The following is a 16,875-nucleotide window of genomic DNA, read 5'->3' as shown; positions in this document are numbered from 1 at the left end:
AACCTGATCAAAGCAAACTGACTGAGTTGGCTCAGAGATAGTGTGTCTATCAGCAAATCAGCTCTTCTTCTTGATAAAATAATACCTTAAGCATCCTCCTAATGGCTTTCTAAGTCTTTAAAATCTGGATCACAAAGCACACACAGCTGCTCTTATCCAAGCACTTTTTTGTATGTAGTGGGATAGGTATGTGCAAAGATTAAAGCAATTAAATGTAGGCCTTTTGGATATGATTTGCTTTGGCAGGTATTGAGAGAGTTAAGCAAAACACACATTCCTGCGTTGGCATTAGCAATAGAACCGAAAAGGACTGAAGCAGTTTGCGGAGTCACATGTTTGCAGATCTGAACATGTTGGCATGCATACTGTAAGCCTCCTACAGCCGTCTCAATAAAACATAGAAAAGAAGTTAATTTAATAGTTATCAATAAAGATCAAAAAATATGTTTTTACATTGTTTATTTCCTCATCATAGAAGCCAGTTTTAATGTGATCACTTCAACATACTGCATTCTTAAGAATTTGATCACACATTAATATCCATTTGTGCAGAACATCAAAATCTATCAAAGGCGTCCCGGTGAAATGAGCACACTGAGCGGTTTAGTTTCATCAGGATGTTTCAAAGCAGACTATCTTGGCCACACGCCCAGGAACAGGCCTGGAGCTCTTTCATCTCTCTGTGTCCTACAGCATCTCACAGCGTCTCACAGCACACACTTTATGGTATTTCTTAAATCTTTACTTTGCGGTACACTGTGTCACTTTGTGGCTCTGTGGGGTGTGGTGAAGAATTTTCCCCATTTTCAAGCAATTTATTTGTGTTTTTTGGAATTCACCCTGTAGTTTGTATTCGCAGGAATGGCTGCCATGACACGAAGTCTCACCCTTGAAACTGGACTTGTTGTTTAGGAGGAGCAGACCTTGACCTCTGTCACATGACCTGGAAAACAAAGGTCCTTCTAATCCAGAGCATCAGACCATGAGGTGTCTGCGGGGGGATGGAACAGGGAATGGGGGTCACTTTGAGTTGTTGTTTTGAAAATTTATCTTTCACAGTGATTCTGGGTTTAAGTTTGGGGAACAGTAAACACAGAGTGAGTCAGGAAGCAAGCTGAACTTTACATATACAGTATGTCACTGAGGATAAATGTATAGGCGCTAAATCACAGGAAAGGCTGCATCTGGAAACTGTTTTTAAACTAATGCCATTTTGTCTACCTCACGTGGAAAAGGAAGAAAACCTGAGCTAGTGAATGACTGCAGTGATTATTAGATGCTTTAGTTTGGGGATTTTGATATATCATAGGGTAGTGCAGCACCAAGGGTTATAAAGTTTAATGTGCACCATTGCAGCATCCTGTGTAAATCACTGTATAATTACAGTAAAGTGTGAATTAACCTCTGCAATGTGCCCAGTGGTACTACTGAGAACTGGCATCATATTGCATAGTCACCCAGGCCTGGCAGCCGGAGAGCTTGTTACCACAGAGAAATAAATGTATATGAGCTAAATCACAGGAAAGGTTGCATCTGTGTTTTTGTATATATAAATAAAATGTATAAAATGTATATTTATTTTAAATCTTGAAAGACCATTGATTAAGCATAAAGCATAAGTATGAAGCATTTAAAAAGTTCACTTGTTCTCTGTGACTATATTCAGAACATTGAACAACTATTTGACAATGTGAAGAGTTGCTCGTATTGATGAATCCACAGAGAATTATCGCCTGAATCTGCAGCTTCCCTCTGAGCAGGGAAGTCCGGGGCATGCAGACTTTTTCCCATTAACAGCAGCTATATGCAGTATTGTTTTTTTTAATCCATTTGATAACAGAATGCCTAAAGTCTGAAAATCATTTGGGAAAAAACATGATAGTTGCCAAGCCAAAGAATTACAGTAGAGTCTACATTCTATTTTGTGTCTAACTGTCCTTAAACTGTAAGACAACCAATGTTCAGAATGATTACTTGTCACTTGAAGTACAAATGATCTGATGAAACTATCTATAAATTACATTTGATGTAAACAGGATTACTAATTTTAAAACCTATTTCAGTAATCTGGACGCCTCTTACTTCAAATCAGAAATCCCCAATAATGCAAAGTAAATGTGGTCTTTGATACTTTGAATTGAAATGTTTTACCTATCCAGCCTACAACTCTGCTGTTTCACTTCACTCTTACCGCTCACATATCGTAGTTCTTAACTGAGGCAGCTGATTTCAGACAAAACGTTTTTTTGTCTTTTTTAAAACTCGCAAAAAACGACTGTATGCTACCTGCTCAGCATCAAATTGCAAACAGACACAGCTACAAGTTAGTGAACAAAGTGGAGCTTATAGCAGCTAAAGAGACTGGTAGAGACTAAAAATAAAAAAAATTGAGAGAATATTGGGCTTAGAGGTGGCTTAAACACTAAAGATTACAAGTGATTGATAATGTTGCTCCATGGCTGTGAGATTTGTGAAAAAGCAATTTAAAGGTGATGATATGTCAGTGTTGTGTTCACAACGTGTTTCCTCTGCCCCAAAGTGGCCAGAATAATAAGTTATTGTAGTTCCTTGGCATCTGTTTGCACCTAAAATCTAAGATCTGCCACTCTTTAGTCATGCTTGGAGAAAAGGATTTAGTTACTAACTGTGATCAGATTAATAACGGAGCTGATGTAATGCCACAAGGCATTATTTATGGGACATATGCCACTGGGATTCTCAAAGGATGAGTGAATTTATTGCATCCTTCCTTCTCTCCTTTCATCGCTCAGATTTATGGCAGCTCACATTTTTGATGTGGTGTTACTTTTTTGATTAATGAGACGGGTAAATTTAAACTAGATTTCAAAAAAGATTGTAATGAGGAATGGTTAGACAGATTTTTAATTGAGACAAGTGAGATCAGAGGAGTATTTGATCTGCTGGCTCATCTGAGACAGATACTGTTAACATACAATACCGTGTGGCTGGTATTTTAAGTGATAGTCCAGATCTTGCCAGGTGTTCTACAGCTGGGCGTTGAACGCTTAAGTGAGTCACTACAAACCGTCTGGTATGCTGTCCAGGTGGTCATGGAAGCGCTTCCTTTTAAGTGAGACCAGGCTCTGGGAGGTTAAACCTTCACATATGGAAATGAACAAGAGAAAGTAGCTGAAAAGAATTTGTTCCCCTCCATAGACCATTTACTTTGTGCATCTATCCATCTTTGTACATCATACACACTTTCACATTACCTGTCCCCAGTTTACCTCACCTGTACACACATTTCTCATGTACATTTAGATCCTTTGAACAAACTTTGTATTAAAGGTCATTTTGAACTTAAATTAGGTTCAATATGACGTTTGGTTGTGATTATTTTTTGTATTTTTGTATTGTTGTCATTGCTCTGTATGCTGCTAGTGACTACTGCTGTCCCTGCAATGACCTATTTTCTCCACAGGGATCAGTGGAGCTTTCTGTGATCAATAAACAGAAATCAAAATGTATTGGGTTTTCCATGATGCATCACAATGGTCCCATGGTTTACATGCTCTCATTTTGCATTTGCTTCTAAACATGTAAGTCAGGTGGACTGAACACTTTAACCCTCTTGTTATGTTCGTTTCTTATGAACTGCATTGCCCAGTAAACATGGATCATGGATCATTAAACATGGATCATTAAACATGACCCCGGGTCAAATTGACCCGGGGTCATGTTTAATTATCCAAAAGTGTCAGAAACTAAAAATCCCAATAAACATTGTTTATATTTCATCATTAAGTCCATTACTAACCATTTCAATCAATATTTAGTGCAATGGTGTTCTTTACCTCTCACAGATCATGGGTCAATGAGGATAATCACTCGTTATTCATTAAAAAAAAATGCCTGTTAAAACATTTTTATGTTCATTGGAAAGACCTTTTTAAAGACTTAGATTTTTAAACTTTGAACTAGTTCAATTTGACCTGCAACATAACAGGAGGGTTAAAAGAATAGTGTGATGAATATTAACTTCATTGACTTTCTTGCTGTGAATTACAGCTTAGCATAAAGACTGGAAACAAGGGGAATCAGCTAGCCTGGCAAAGTCAGAAGATTTTTTAAAAATTTGTCTGCCAGTACTTCTTAAATTCACCAATTTACATCATATGTATTTATTTAATCTGTATGTAAAATTAATTCTAAAAATTAAAAGTTGTGTTTTAGTAGTTTCTAAAAAAAGTAGTTTTTTTAGTTTAGAGCAGTGTGTAGAATTTACTTGCATCAAGCAGTGAAGTAGCAGATTGCAACCAACTTCGCTCACCCTTCCCTTTCCAAGCATGTAGCACAACCTATAGTAGCCATCAGGTAACATAAAAACATGAAAGTCAGAGATCTGGGCTCATTCTGATTCGGATCCTGCAATGTCAGTCTGAGACCATTGCTGCATGACTTTACCTGTGACCTAAATAAAGCCTGCATTGAGACCAGTCTTTTTTCTCCGGTTGTGTTTATTCTTGGGCTTCCAATCAACAAATCTGAGATCCTTTACAGTTCTACATCCCCTAAACATTTAGACCTAACATCTAAGATTCAGTAATTGATAACCAGGGGCTTTATGGGGTCTTGGAGGGGCCACATTCACCAAACGGTCACCAGGTCACTTTAAAAATTGTTTTGTTCTTTCCTAATTAGGCTCAAACAGGCATGTGTCAAGGGTCTTCAGAGTGTCATCTTTAAGGATAACAAGTTTTTGCTGAGGGAGAGGATAATAGTGCGGCCCACTAACCTCCTGTCACACCGGGGTCGACTCAGCGACCCTGATGGGATGCCAGGACAGCTGAGAACATCCATGTTGTTAACGGGGTCACGCTTTTTTAAGGAGATTTGAAATGCTTGTTTGATGTGACTGTGATCCTGACTGACAGTTTCAAGATTGTTTACTCCATTAAGCTATTGACAGAGGCGGCCATGTGTTACAACACATAAGGGTTGGGGGGACAGGTGGGCTCCACAGAGATCTGGACTGTGATAGGTTGTCAGTTTGTAAGGCTCCTGCAGCTGTAGCTCCTCAGAGGTGATAGCTCTCTAATCCTTTCAGTCCTCAGAAGGCCAGAAGAGCAGATAAACTGAATCCATACTCTCTCCACTGTGCCAAGGATGCTAAGAAGCCACAGTCAGACAGACATCAAACAGTTCAGGCAGAAAGGGGGTCAATTAAAGATCCTTGAAAATCTCTGAAGGCATGAGTGCTTCAGTTCTCCTTTGGAAAAGATCCATGTTTACTGTGTCCGATTGTGTCCATTTCCCAACAGGATGAAGAGTTTTATTTGCAGATTTATATTTCCGCATCCACATTTTGGCAAAATATCCCCTCGTGTCAAAACTGATGTGCAGACCCCTTCGGGAATGGCGTGAATTCAGCCCTCAATGAGACCTACTTACATAAGTTACCTGCTTAAATAAACAGACTCTGGAGGAGAAATTGCAAACTGGACACGGTGCCCAAATAAATGTTTGCTTGTGGTTCAGAGCCAAAGATCTTGAGCCACAAAACCAATCCACATCGCTCACTGGGCTCGACACAGAGCCTGTGTTCAGTGCTTGCTTTTAAATGCATACTGAACCATTCATCTATTCTTTTCCTTCAGGGTTTATTATGGGGTATTATGCAAAAAGCATGTCAGAAAATAGTGCAGCCCCTTTCTCCTGAATATAATAGATGCAGATAAAAACAATTATACAAAGTGTTATTTTCCTGCGCTGAAGTTCAACATTAGAACAAAACAAAAGCTCTCTAACATTATGCACTTGTTTAAATATAATAATAAAAGCATTTTAAGCCGTAACCTCTGCTGCTGCAGGTTTGCCTCCTCAGGGCAGAGAACTGTTTTGGTGCAGGGGGAAGAGGAAAAACAGTCCAGTCTTTGTACCTTAAAGTCACTGCATGAACTGAGCGCTTCACTGATGGATTTCACAAACTTTTTGACTTATGAAGGGCATTTTAAAAAAAAATCTGAGAGCCGTACCTTGAATCTATATGGTGGGGTCATTGCACATCATCCAAGTCCTACCTCACATATAAAGTCTAATATCCATATAATTCAATTAGATTTAATAAGTCTAAGCAATGCAGACTTTTCATGTGCAACATCATGCATGTGTTGTGTTTAATGCATCATAAAACTTATACAGTTACATGAAAAGTTGTGAAATATCAACAAATGGGACCATTTCTGGGAACCGGTATTACTCCTAAGAGATTCAAAACCCTTTGAGAAGAAGGTGTGAACATGCTGTGGGCATGCAGATGTGGTTTATGGGGTTTTGTTACTGGACCTGTGCCATCTTCACCTGTACGCCAGCTGGATGTGCCTCTAACTGCTTCAGATCCTTTTTAGGATGTCTAGATCTATGATTACTGTCTTCTGACTGCACCCAAATGTGCAAACTTATTTGATTTGATATTTATAAGCCAATCACAGTGTTCCACATCATCTAAAGTGGACTTTTTTTTTATCCACAACCCCTTGATGTGCAAGGCACATTTCAATGGATTATTCAATTAAAGTATATTTTTTGTGTTCCATCTGTATTTAAAGTAAATATGAGATGTCATTTCACTTATACATGTCAAAATATCATATAAAAGATTTATGGTTTTTACTCAGGATTTGTTTATGTCAACAGAAGGGGAATGAACAAGCAGGAAATAGAGAAATACTGTTTTGATTCATTCTGAATGTTCTGGTTTGGATTTCTAATGATACAATCTGCTTATCATATTCAGCTCAGGAGACTTTGAACGTACTGTGTTTTGGAGATAATGAAATTATTTAATTTGACATTTTGTGAAAATAATAAAAAAAAGAATATAAAGCATCACTTAATTATGTCGTATTCATGAGAAATTATTTTATTGTAATTTTTAATATTGGGTGGTTTCCTTGAATGGACAAAAAATATATCATATTAAAGTGTTAAATATGCGTTAGTCTATTTTTTATTATGAAGATGTATGAATGCAATTAGAATATGAATATTATAATATCATAATGTCTTTTGTGTGTTTGGAACATAATTCCAAACAGGCTAAATAAGTCATCCTGTTTCTCAAAAACAATAAAGAAGTCTCTATTTTTTTAATTTGTAAAAAAAATATTTTACATAAAATCATTCGATATTCAAGATATCCAAGTCCACCACCAGCTATAGAGACATCTAGTAAAAAAGGTCACATTTTGACATAACTTCTTCAACAAACGTTGTGACATATTTCCTCTTGACACCTGGAGGCCATGTTGGCTAAAATCTTGCTTCTTTAAATAGCTGTGAACTAAAAGGAAGTATAGAAAATTTTGCTGCAGTGAAGGACATACTTTACCAATATCATGCACAGATTGACCCCCCAAAAAATGACAGGCAAGCCATTTACCTCCATACTGTGTGGAGCCTTCATACAAGCAGTCCCTGTGTGTCTCGTTTAGTGACAGGGAGAGAGAAAGTGTGTAGACCTTTTTAAGCAGATCCTGTATTGGTCTCTTGACCTGGTGTATGTCCTCTGTGAAGAGAGGCTTTGTTGCTCTCAGACAGCTCGTAGCCTTTAACACACACCTTCATAATAGTATGTGTGTCTGTGATTTTCCATTTGGAAAATTGTGAGCTTTTAACCTCACATCCCAGGCTTCGCTCGGCACACAGAGGGAGCGAGAGAGAGTAATCATCATAAGCCTAATGATACAGTGGCCCACTGTGACTGCGAGGTGATCGCCAAGCTTCACACACACACACACACACACACACACACGCACACACACACACACACACACACACACACACGTGCCAAAGAAGTTAAACTAATCTTGATGTCGTCCTGTCACACGCTAACACCTGAGCATTGTGCAGTGTACAGTACGTGTTACTGCTTTGTTCTCAGCTTTGCAAACCTTAGAGTAGCAAAGATGTGCAAAATTATGGACTGATTTGCAAGATCCTGCCTCAAAACAGTTGTCTGCTGTTGACTGTCACAATTTTTTTGTTGCTCTTAGCACCTGCTGAATGCCAGTTCCTGCTTGGCTTTTGACCTGCTAGCTTAGCTGCAGCGTAATCTCACGAGCAGCTGTCCTCAACACTGACAATTGCTGCTTGCATGCTGCAGACAGTCTAATCTCCTCACTTTCACTGTAAGAGGATGGCATTCCTTACAACCCGAAGATGAGGAGATCATTCATGAAAATTATATTTACAATAAAGCCATGACATCCCATTTGGACATAACACTTTACAACCACCTCAACATCTGGCACTGTGAGCGGCTTCATTGTGCCGTGAGGTTTCTGTACGATTCCTCCCACAACCATTATCACATTATCCACTTTAACCAGAAGACAGAAGCATCAGAAAAACACTCTCTGAGCGGCATACTCAGGGATCACTGCAGAGCCGAAGCTGTGTCGTGTGGCGTCTCTGGGTGAAGGTGGGGGTGAGCGATGACTGGGTTCAGTGTTTGCTGCTGGACGGGTGACAGTTGGGGTCAGAGGTTCATTTTCCCCTCAGCTCCGTCACTCTCTCCGGACTTGCTTTCAGAGGCTCAAAGAAAAGGTTTGATGAGGAGGACTCGGAAGCACCGAGGCATCTGGCAGCGGCGGCGGCGGCGGTGGCCCTTCCCTCCACATCCTGAGGGCCAGCAGAGCTGCTCTGTGGCAGCCAGAGGAGGGAAACAAGGTGCACAGTGTGATCTAAACACAGACTGAGGGGGAGCGGTTCAGGTTACCCCTTCGGTAGGTGTGTTGCCACAGAGAAGCTTACTGTGAAGAGGAGAAGGGTGGAGGAGGGGAGATGTGGTGCAATTGTAAGTTGTAAAACAAATGGATTTGAATCAATAAAATTGGAGCAGCATGTGTTGGTGAAACCCACAAACTCTTCTCTGATAAACGGCTTGTTTCTGACTGTCGTACTGTAACATATGTGAGGGTTCCAGATGTTCGCCCACTGACATCAGAGCACAGCGAATTTGTCAGTGCTCACATTATCTCACTGACTTGATTACACTTCATATGATACTTCTGACCTCAGTGTACATTGAGATAAATGTGCTCTACATTTCAGCTGTAGTGCCGTAACGCTGGCAGGACTAAAGCCGTCACCTGCGTGACCCTTTTCTAAATGGAAGTGATTAGTGAAAACTAGAACATGTCCCTGGAGAGGAGGTGTCAGTTAGTAATTATTGGTGCAGGACTCTTGCAAAGTACAAAGGGATTTTTTTGAATGGTTAGGATGACGTAATTGTTGCCAGACTGTACTTGTTCACCAACACTGTTACACAATGCCTCCAAACAATGTAAAGTGACAAGATATTTCCCCCTGTTGGCCTGCAGAGCTTTTATTTTAAACAAACAATGATGGGTTGGTGAATTGTGAGGTATATTGGCTTTCTTGCAGAGAGTTAGATGAAGAAATCGAAACGACTCTTGTGTCTGTACAGGAAATGTAAAGCTCTTTCTATAGACTGTATAAACACTTTAGTCCAATAACTTCCAATTTTAACGAAAACTAATTTGGACATTTTGCATGCCAAATGATGGATTGACCCATTTTTTTGTTAACTTTAAGATCTTTATAATGGTATAAATGGATTTGGCTGAAAGTTGGAAATACTGAAATCTTTGTTCTGTGTTGATGTCATGGCTGAAAAGTTCAACATCCAATGTCTTCTTGGAAAATAACAAATATCTGAAGGAGGAGTGTGTAATTTGATACTTAGTTCAGTATTGATGTAAGTTTGGACTCTGCTGAGGGCCTTAAGATGTCTCTCTGTGAAAAGAGTCAAAAGACTTTAATTGATTTAAGATAAATAAAACCCCTCCAAAAATAATTTCCATTAGCGGACTAACTAACCAGACATTTCCCGGTTGGCTTGGATTTCCACCCAAAATCTCTATCTGCTTAGCTGCTAAGAAATAGATAGGATTACAGGTGCAATCATTTGGACAGTGAGTGGTGAGGTATTAGTGACTGCGTCTAAGCTGATTTAAAATAAACTCACTGGTCATTCCTACTGGTGGAACACAGTTGTGTCTACTGTAAGCAGAGGAGAGCAGATCTACTGTAGTAGACAGGGAGGATTCATGCATTGGCATCCAAACTCAGGCCATGGAAATAACGTTGAAGGGTTTCCCTGCGAAGGTCGTAAATATTCCATGGAGGAATAATAACCTCAGTACTCTGTATACAGACCCGCCTCTGTCCGAACAAGGAGAGACCATCATTGGAGTCTATCTGCTAGTATTGGGTAAGTCAACAATTCTGGAATGTAATATAATTTGAAATATAGGGTTGCAATGCTTCATGCATGCATTATTCCACAGAAAAACACCCTAGATTAATGGATTAATGTCTATGAAATGCAATGAATGAACTATTGACAAAATGTTTCTAAGTTCTAAAGGTTCTAAGAGTTTCAAAGTTCAAACACCTCCTCAGAAATTGTTTTGTCACACATTATTTAAGAGTCAACAACAAAAACAACTGTTGTTCCTCATGATTTCAAAGGCCAGTGCACCACTCACAAAGGGCAGTCTGGCTTGTGTTGGTGTTACAGTTTGTCTGCTGGTCCACATCAACTAATGCAGTTCAAGGATTTTGTGTAACACAGTCTGAGTTATAAAAAGACACAGATTGTCTTGGCTTTTTGCCTCTGTTATTTAACTACAGAGTAGACCTGTCTCTGTTCTAAAATGATTAGGTTTGACCTACAATTTTGGCAGCTAACTTGATTTTAGAGGTCAAGGAACACTTTACTCTGCCATATTTTACTTTCTCTACTTTAGTCTACACTTAAGCACTATTCTTCAGTGTTCTATTATGCTATGCTGTATTGCAGGCTCCTCAATTATATTTCACTCAACTTACTTTACTTTGCTATACTATCCACTGGGGGCTGTGCATCAGTACTTGATATCTTTAGGTATTGACCAAGATCACCAGGAACAGGTAGTATTGAAACCTCTTCAGTCAAACAATACATGAATATGATCCCATTTATGCAAAGATCTCAAAGAAAATCACTATTCATAGAGTTTTAGAGCTTTGTGTGATTTGATATAATACAGCGTGTTATTGGCCCACTACCCCAACAGCTACAAGCCAAATGATGGTCAGGCTCGGTGTATTTGATGGAGTTTTGGCTTATATTTATGTAAAAATCATTTGGATAGGGAGGAGTGGAGATGGCAATTAACATAACTAAGTGTGTCTATTCACATGATGGGTATCGAATGAAGTAGAGAAAAAAATGGATCATTATTTTTGGTCTTGGTATCACTTTACGGGTACTGGTATTGATACGGGTATCACTTTTTTAATACAATTCCATCTATCTCTCTTATATACACTTACATGCCACTACTACTATACTTTACGATACTATTCTATGCTGTACTACTATACTGTACTGTATAAAACACTATCTAACTGTTTTACTTTATAGTACAATATTATACTAAACACAACTATATTTAGTTGAGTAAATATTCACTGAAATATGCTGTGTGTTTGTTTCTGTGTAGGATGGCTGTCCTGGTTTGGAAACAGTTTAGTGATGTTCGTCCTGTACAGACAGCGAGCCTCGCTTCAGTCAACAGATTTCCTCACTTTAAATCTTGCCATATCTGATGCAAGTATCTCCATATTCGGCTACTCCAGAGGGATCCTAGAAATATTCAATATCTTCAAGGATGATGGGTATTTAATCACCTGGATCTGGACGTGCCAGGTAAAAGCCACACCATGAAAAAAACGTAATTTAAAAGAGATATGTTTAAAAGACTCCCTTATTAATATAATCCTTATGCATTTCCCACCAAATCTTATATTGTGATGCAATTTGCAGCATTAACAATTAGTCAACACCAGGAACAAAGCAATGACTGTGCAGAGCTGCAAAAAACACTCATGCATCTGCGCTTTTGGACCAATCCCAATTAATAAAGTACATTAAACGAATCTGTGGAAGTCTTAAAGTAAAGTGAGTATGCGTGAGTGTGTGTGCAGGGGATTATGCTAGTAGCCATGTGGGCTGGAGGTTAAATCTGTAATAAGATTACCCCTGTGGAGGCCTTTAAATGGAGGAAACTCTTCGAGCAGCATGGCACCTGTCAACAACCAAACAGGAAACAAATAAGAGCTGCAGACATGACTGCATGATGAAATCACATGATCCTAAATTGCTGTATTAAATTAACAGATGAGATGTTGTGTGTACTTTCTAAGAATTTCTATGTTTTCCTCCCCCCACAGCCTCAGCTTGAAATGAAATAGTTGTCATACTTTAGGTTGGAATTCATCCATGCTATTTTTCTTGCTCAAGGCTAGCTGTGGTGGAAACCGTGAGTGAACGAAAACAAGCTGGTGTAACCAGAACACTTTCAGTCTCAAGAGCGTAAACCCCCAAATCTGAGCAAGAGAGATATTTTAAATCAAGGTCTGCTGCGCTTAAGCTTCAACACAGCCACTCAGATGATCTCATCTCTCAGGCATTCAATCTGAGGTTTTCAGGTGAAGGAGAAATATTGGGATAGCGGCGGTACGCCCCTCTCATTTCACCTTCCCCTGGGAGAGGTGGGCTCAGAGAGAGAGACGGAGCGTCAGAAGTAAATAAATGGAAAGTAAGAGGTGACAGAAATGGAGGAGGGAAGGAACAGGAAGGTGAAGGAGACAGGCATGTGAGAAGCATTAGCAGATTACTGCATGGAGCATGATGGGACATGAACAGTTGCAAGCTAGGCCACATCCCTGTGTTTTGCACCGTTTGGGACAGGACATCATTTAATGTGATAGAGCTTCATGGGACTCTTTGATGATGCAAAGGAAAAGATTGTCAAAGCAGTTTACAAGGCATATAAAAATATTTTTAAGTCATTCGTTTTCTGATACTTCTGTGGTCCAAATTTTCTTTTCCTGTGAGCCAAGGCAGAGGCAGAGGTGAAGCCGAACTATGAGCTGAGCTGAGAGGATCAATAATGCAATTTCACAAAAAACAACAAAAACAAAAAACCTAAATTCTTATAAAAAATAGAATATGTGCTGAATGGAAATCACACTAGACCGGATGTTGGCAGTCCAGTAATCTGGTGACTGTGAGGTCGAAAAAACGTGATGACTGACACTAATAGGATTAGGACTAAGGAAGATCAAGAGAGTAATCAGAGACCTTAACTGATCCATGTCACCTGGAAATGGCTCAGTAGGGAGCTGGGTGTCGCACAGTTGGAGCCAGACTGAAACACAGTAGCATAATTCCCTTTAAGGAGAGCTGTGATTAAAAGATCATCTTCTCAAACAATGGACTGAATGCTCAAAAACTTCGCGGTTTAATGCATTTGGCATCGGACCTTTATCAGAATCTTTTGAAATGAAGAACAAATCTATTAACAGACAGAATGAATAATGTCCCGATGCTGATCGTGCAAGTTACAAAGCCTGCAGCTCACATTAGAGGAAGTGCTCTGGATCTGGAGCATATTGGCCGACAGGCAGGAAGTGCCTTTCCGCTGTAGTGTCTCCATCTGATAAAGTCCAGAGCAAAACAAACTCCACAGACAAAGGTCTGGAACAATTAGACAAACAATGGATCTCTGCCCAAAGGCTTCAACAACGAGATTTACTACTCTCTGTTCTGTTTCTTTTCCAGGTAGATGGTTTCTTCACCTTGCTCTTCGGCCTTGCAAGCATCAACACCTTGACTGTTATCAGCATCACCAGATACATCAAGGGATGCCACCCAAACAAAGGTCAGCCCCTGAATTTGAGTGAGAGAGCATAAAAGAAAGCTTCAGACCAGCGTCTCTGCCCGCCTCACATTCCAGCACTTCTTATCTGTGTTTTTCACCGCTAATGAAACCTTATTACCGACTTCAGCTGTGCAAATTACAACCACTTGTCTCCAGCAATTTCATTTACATTTTGCCAACATGTCATTAAGTTAACTGGAGGTGACATTTTTCTATTTTCGGGTGTAACTGGTGCCAAAGAATGTCTTAATTATATGGAAATTAGGTTGAGCAACTGACTCTGTTGTCAGAATGGCATAAAAGATTTACTGTGTTTGTGGCTGTTCTTAAAACACAAGCTGTGTGTGGGTTTTTTTTACATTGGTGGTTAAACTATCAACATTGGTGGAACATGTAGGATGTATCATGTGCCAGAGTGCAGCTACAACTACTGCAAACAGCAACAGATATTGATGCAAATCAGAAAATGTAAAATTTGCAACATGATTTTAAGCCTAAATGAAAATAATTTAGGCAGTTATGTTAAGTTTTGCAGGTATCCAAGTAACATTATAAGGTAATTCAGCATAGCAATGTTGCATAACCCATTGCAACAAAGACACTGTACGTTGCCAGTCCTGTTTCACAAACTGCACTGCACTTATTGAATGGCATATTGACTTAAGTTATGCGAGCGCGGCTCAAAAAAAGAGCAGACTGATTGATTTTCTTTCTTCCCCTGAATACAAAACTGTGTACTTTGTCAACAAAGGTTCTTTTCAGTTTGCAGATGTTTGCAAAGGCTGTTAATATAAGAAAAGACCTCATTGTTCAATAAATGTCACAATCTTCACATTCATAACAAGTCAAGAATGCTGCATCTTTAAATGCCTCTCACTTTCCCTTCCCTGTGTCTGCCGAAGTCATAACATTTGACCTTTTCGGACAGCAAATCTGTTCCATGACTAGGGAATATTCTGTTGTAAATATGTTCCTTGTTGTGTGTTTCTGCAGCTTACTGTATCAGCCATAACACCATCGCTGTATCGCTAATCTGCATTTGGACCGGAGCGATGTTTTGGTCTGCTGCTCCACTGCTGGGCTGGGGCAGCTTTACAGGTCTGTTCTCACACACTAATCTAACAGAAAAAAGACTTTATCCCTTTCACACCTAGAGTTTTTATTTTGCCTACTTGGCATACCCAAGTGGAAAAGCTTATAACAGAAGAACTGTGAGGCCAAAATGCAGGTATATGAGGCTTAATCTTTAAAGGTAACTGCTTATATGTTAAAGTTTCTGAAAAGGTTATTTGCATGTGGCCAACACCAAGGCTCATAATGCTTTTTGGTCATTGTATATAATAAGTTATATATGAATAACAATAACCAGGACAGTGAATTTTCAGTTTGTGGTGTCAGTGGAAAGACACATTAGACTATAAAATGTGTATAAAAAAAGATAAGATAAGTAATAATATAAGTATAATATAAGGCAACTATATGCAGTATAATATATACAGTTATAGAAAAAATATTAGACCACCCCTTTTCTTCAATTTCTTGTTATTTTAATGCCTGGTACAACTAAAGGTACATTTGTTTAGACAGATATAATAATAACAACAAAAATAGCCATTTTCCATGGTTTTCTTGATAATAACCAAAATCATTATCAAGAAAACCATGGAAAATGACAAGATATCAGCTCTTAAATTAGACTCTTATGAGCTATTTTTGTTGTTATCATTATATTTGTCTAAAAAAATGTACCTTTAGTTGTACCAGGTATTAAAATAAAAGATACATTGAAGAGAACAAGGGTGGTCTAATATTTTTTTTTCATGACTGTATATATTAAAAAGGGGCTCGTCACTGGCAGGTAGGTGGGTTTTAGGAGGTAATTTTCACAAGCCTTGATCTGACCTCTGTCTTTTGTTTCTCAGATCGAGGTTATGGCACCTGTGAGATAGACTGGGCTAAAGCCAATTACTCCACCATCTACAAGTCCTACATCATCTCCATCCTCATCTTCTGCTTTTTCATCCCTGTGATGATCATGCTGTTCTCCTACGTTTCCATCATCAACACAGTGAAAAGCACTAACGCCATGTCAGCTGACGGTTTCCTCACCTCCCGCCAAAGGAAGGTGGAGAGAGATGTCACAAGGGTAGGAGAAAACTTATTTCTGAGGTTTTTATTGCAGAGAAAATAGAGATTGAAAAAGCAAAAAGAGACTTCTCAAAGCTCTACTTAAAAGTGTCATGTTTGTAATAAACCTCCTCTCACGTTATTCCAGTCCTGACAATTGTTGCCTCATGTTCCTCTCTAGATTTCCATTGTAATATGCACGGCTTTCATAATGGCCTGGTCCCCATATGCAGTGGTGTCTATGTGGTCAGCCTGGGGCTTCCACGTGCCAAGCACAACCAGCATCGTCACCCGTCTCTTTGCCAAGTCTGCCAGCTTCTACAACCCGCTCATCTACTTCGGCATGAGCTCAAAGTTTCGTAAGGACATCTCTGTGCTGCTGCCGTGCACACGAGAGCGCAGGGAGGTGGTGCGTCTGCAACACTTTCAGAACATCAAACCCAAAGCCGAGGCCACGCCCCCATCTGCACCACTTCCTATCCAGAACCCCGAGGTGAAATACGCCGTATCGAATCCTGACAGCGACTCGGGGGTCAACAGCCCACCACAGACTCCTCCATCTGACCCACAGGGGGTCTACCACAATGACCTGCCCTCACACATTGAGACGTCAGAGTACTGGTGCGACCGGCTCTGAAGACTTTTCACTTCAATCAATGCTTGAATTACAAGGGGAGATTAAGAGTATTTTTGTATTTTTTGGTCTTACCCATGTTAATAAACTGTATGTGTAACCAAATAAATTATTTTCTGAATCTCAAGTGGAATTTTTACACAGTTTTCATTTCCAGCTCTTACCATGGACGGATTATGAGACTGAGGCCCTGAACACAGACATGCAAAAGGCCCAAGACACACAGACTTTAATGTTGTTTAGCCTCTTTCTGTTGGTGTTTTGTGTCTCTTTGTATTTGTTACACGTCTATGGTGTTTTTCCCCTTTTTGTAGTCATTGTAGGTCTCTCTGTAGTTGTTTCTTGTCTCATAGTTTC

General features: G+C 39.5%; 1 protein-coding gene across 1 annotated transcript; it reads left to right on the top strand.

The window, feature by feature from the left end:
- Window positions 1–10,119: 10,119 nt before the first annotated feature.
- LOC131958687 (opsin-5-like) lies at window positions 10,120–16,521 on the top strand. Its single transcript, XM_059323840.1, has 6 exons — window positions 10,120–10,258; window positions 11,535–11,740; window positions 13,658–13,757; window positions 14,751–14,855; window positions 15,680–15,903; window positions 16,066–16,521. Exons 1-6 carry the CDS (start codon window positions 10,120–10,122, stop codon window positions 16,519–16,521), a joined length of 1,230 nt encoding a protein of 409 aa, XP_059179823.1.
- The last annotated feature ends 354 nt before the right edge of the window (window positions 16,522–16,875 follow it).

The sequence above is a fragment of the Centropristis striata genome, chromosome 20 (genome assembly GCF_030273125.1).
Source record: "Centropristis striata isolate RG_2023a ecotype Rhode Island chromosome 20, C.striata_1.0, whole genome shotgun sequence".
In the NCBI taxonomy this organism is placed as follows: Eukaryota; Metazoa; Chordata; class Actinopteri; order Perciformes; family Serranidae; genus Centropristis; species Centropristis striata.
The sequence above is the reverse complement of the archived record's forward strand: the minus strand, read 5'-3'. Positions and strand labels throughout refer to the sequence as shown.

What these genes read in the sequence shown, in the direction of transcription:
- LOC131958687 (XM_059323840.1), top strand. Translation starts at nt 10,120, where the DNA reads ATGGAAATAACGTTGAAGGGTTTCCCTGCGAAGGTCGTAAATATTCCA. An exon ending in AGTCTATCTGCTAGTATTGG is followed by an intron (nt 10,259 to 11,534) that starts GTAAGTCAACAA and finishes GTTTCTGTGTAG; the next exon opens with GATGGCTGTCCTGGTTTGGA. An exon ending in TGGAGAGAGATGTCACAAGG is followed by an intron (nt 15,904 to 16,065) that starts GTAGGAGAAAAC and finishes GTTCCTCTCTAG; the next exon opens with ATTTCCATTGTAATATGCAC.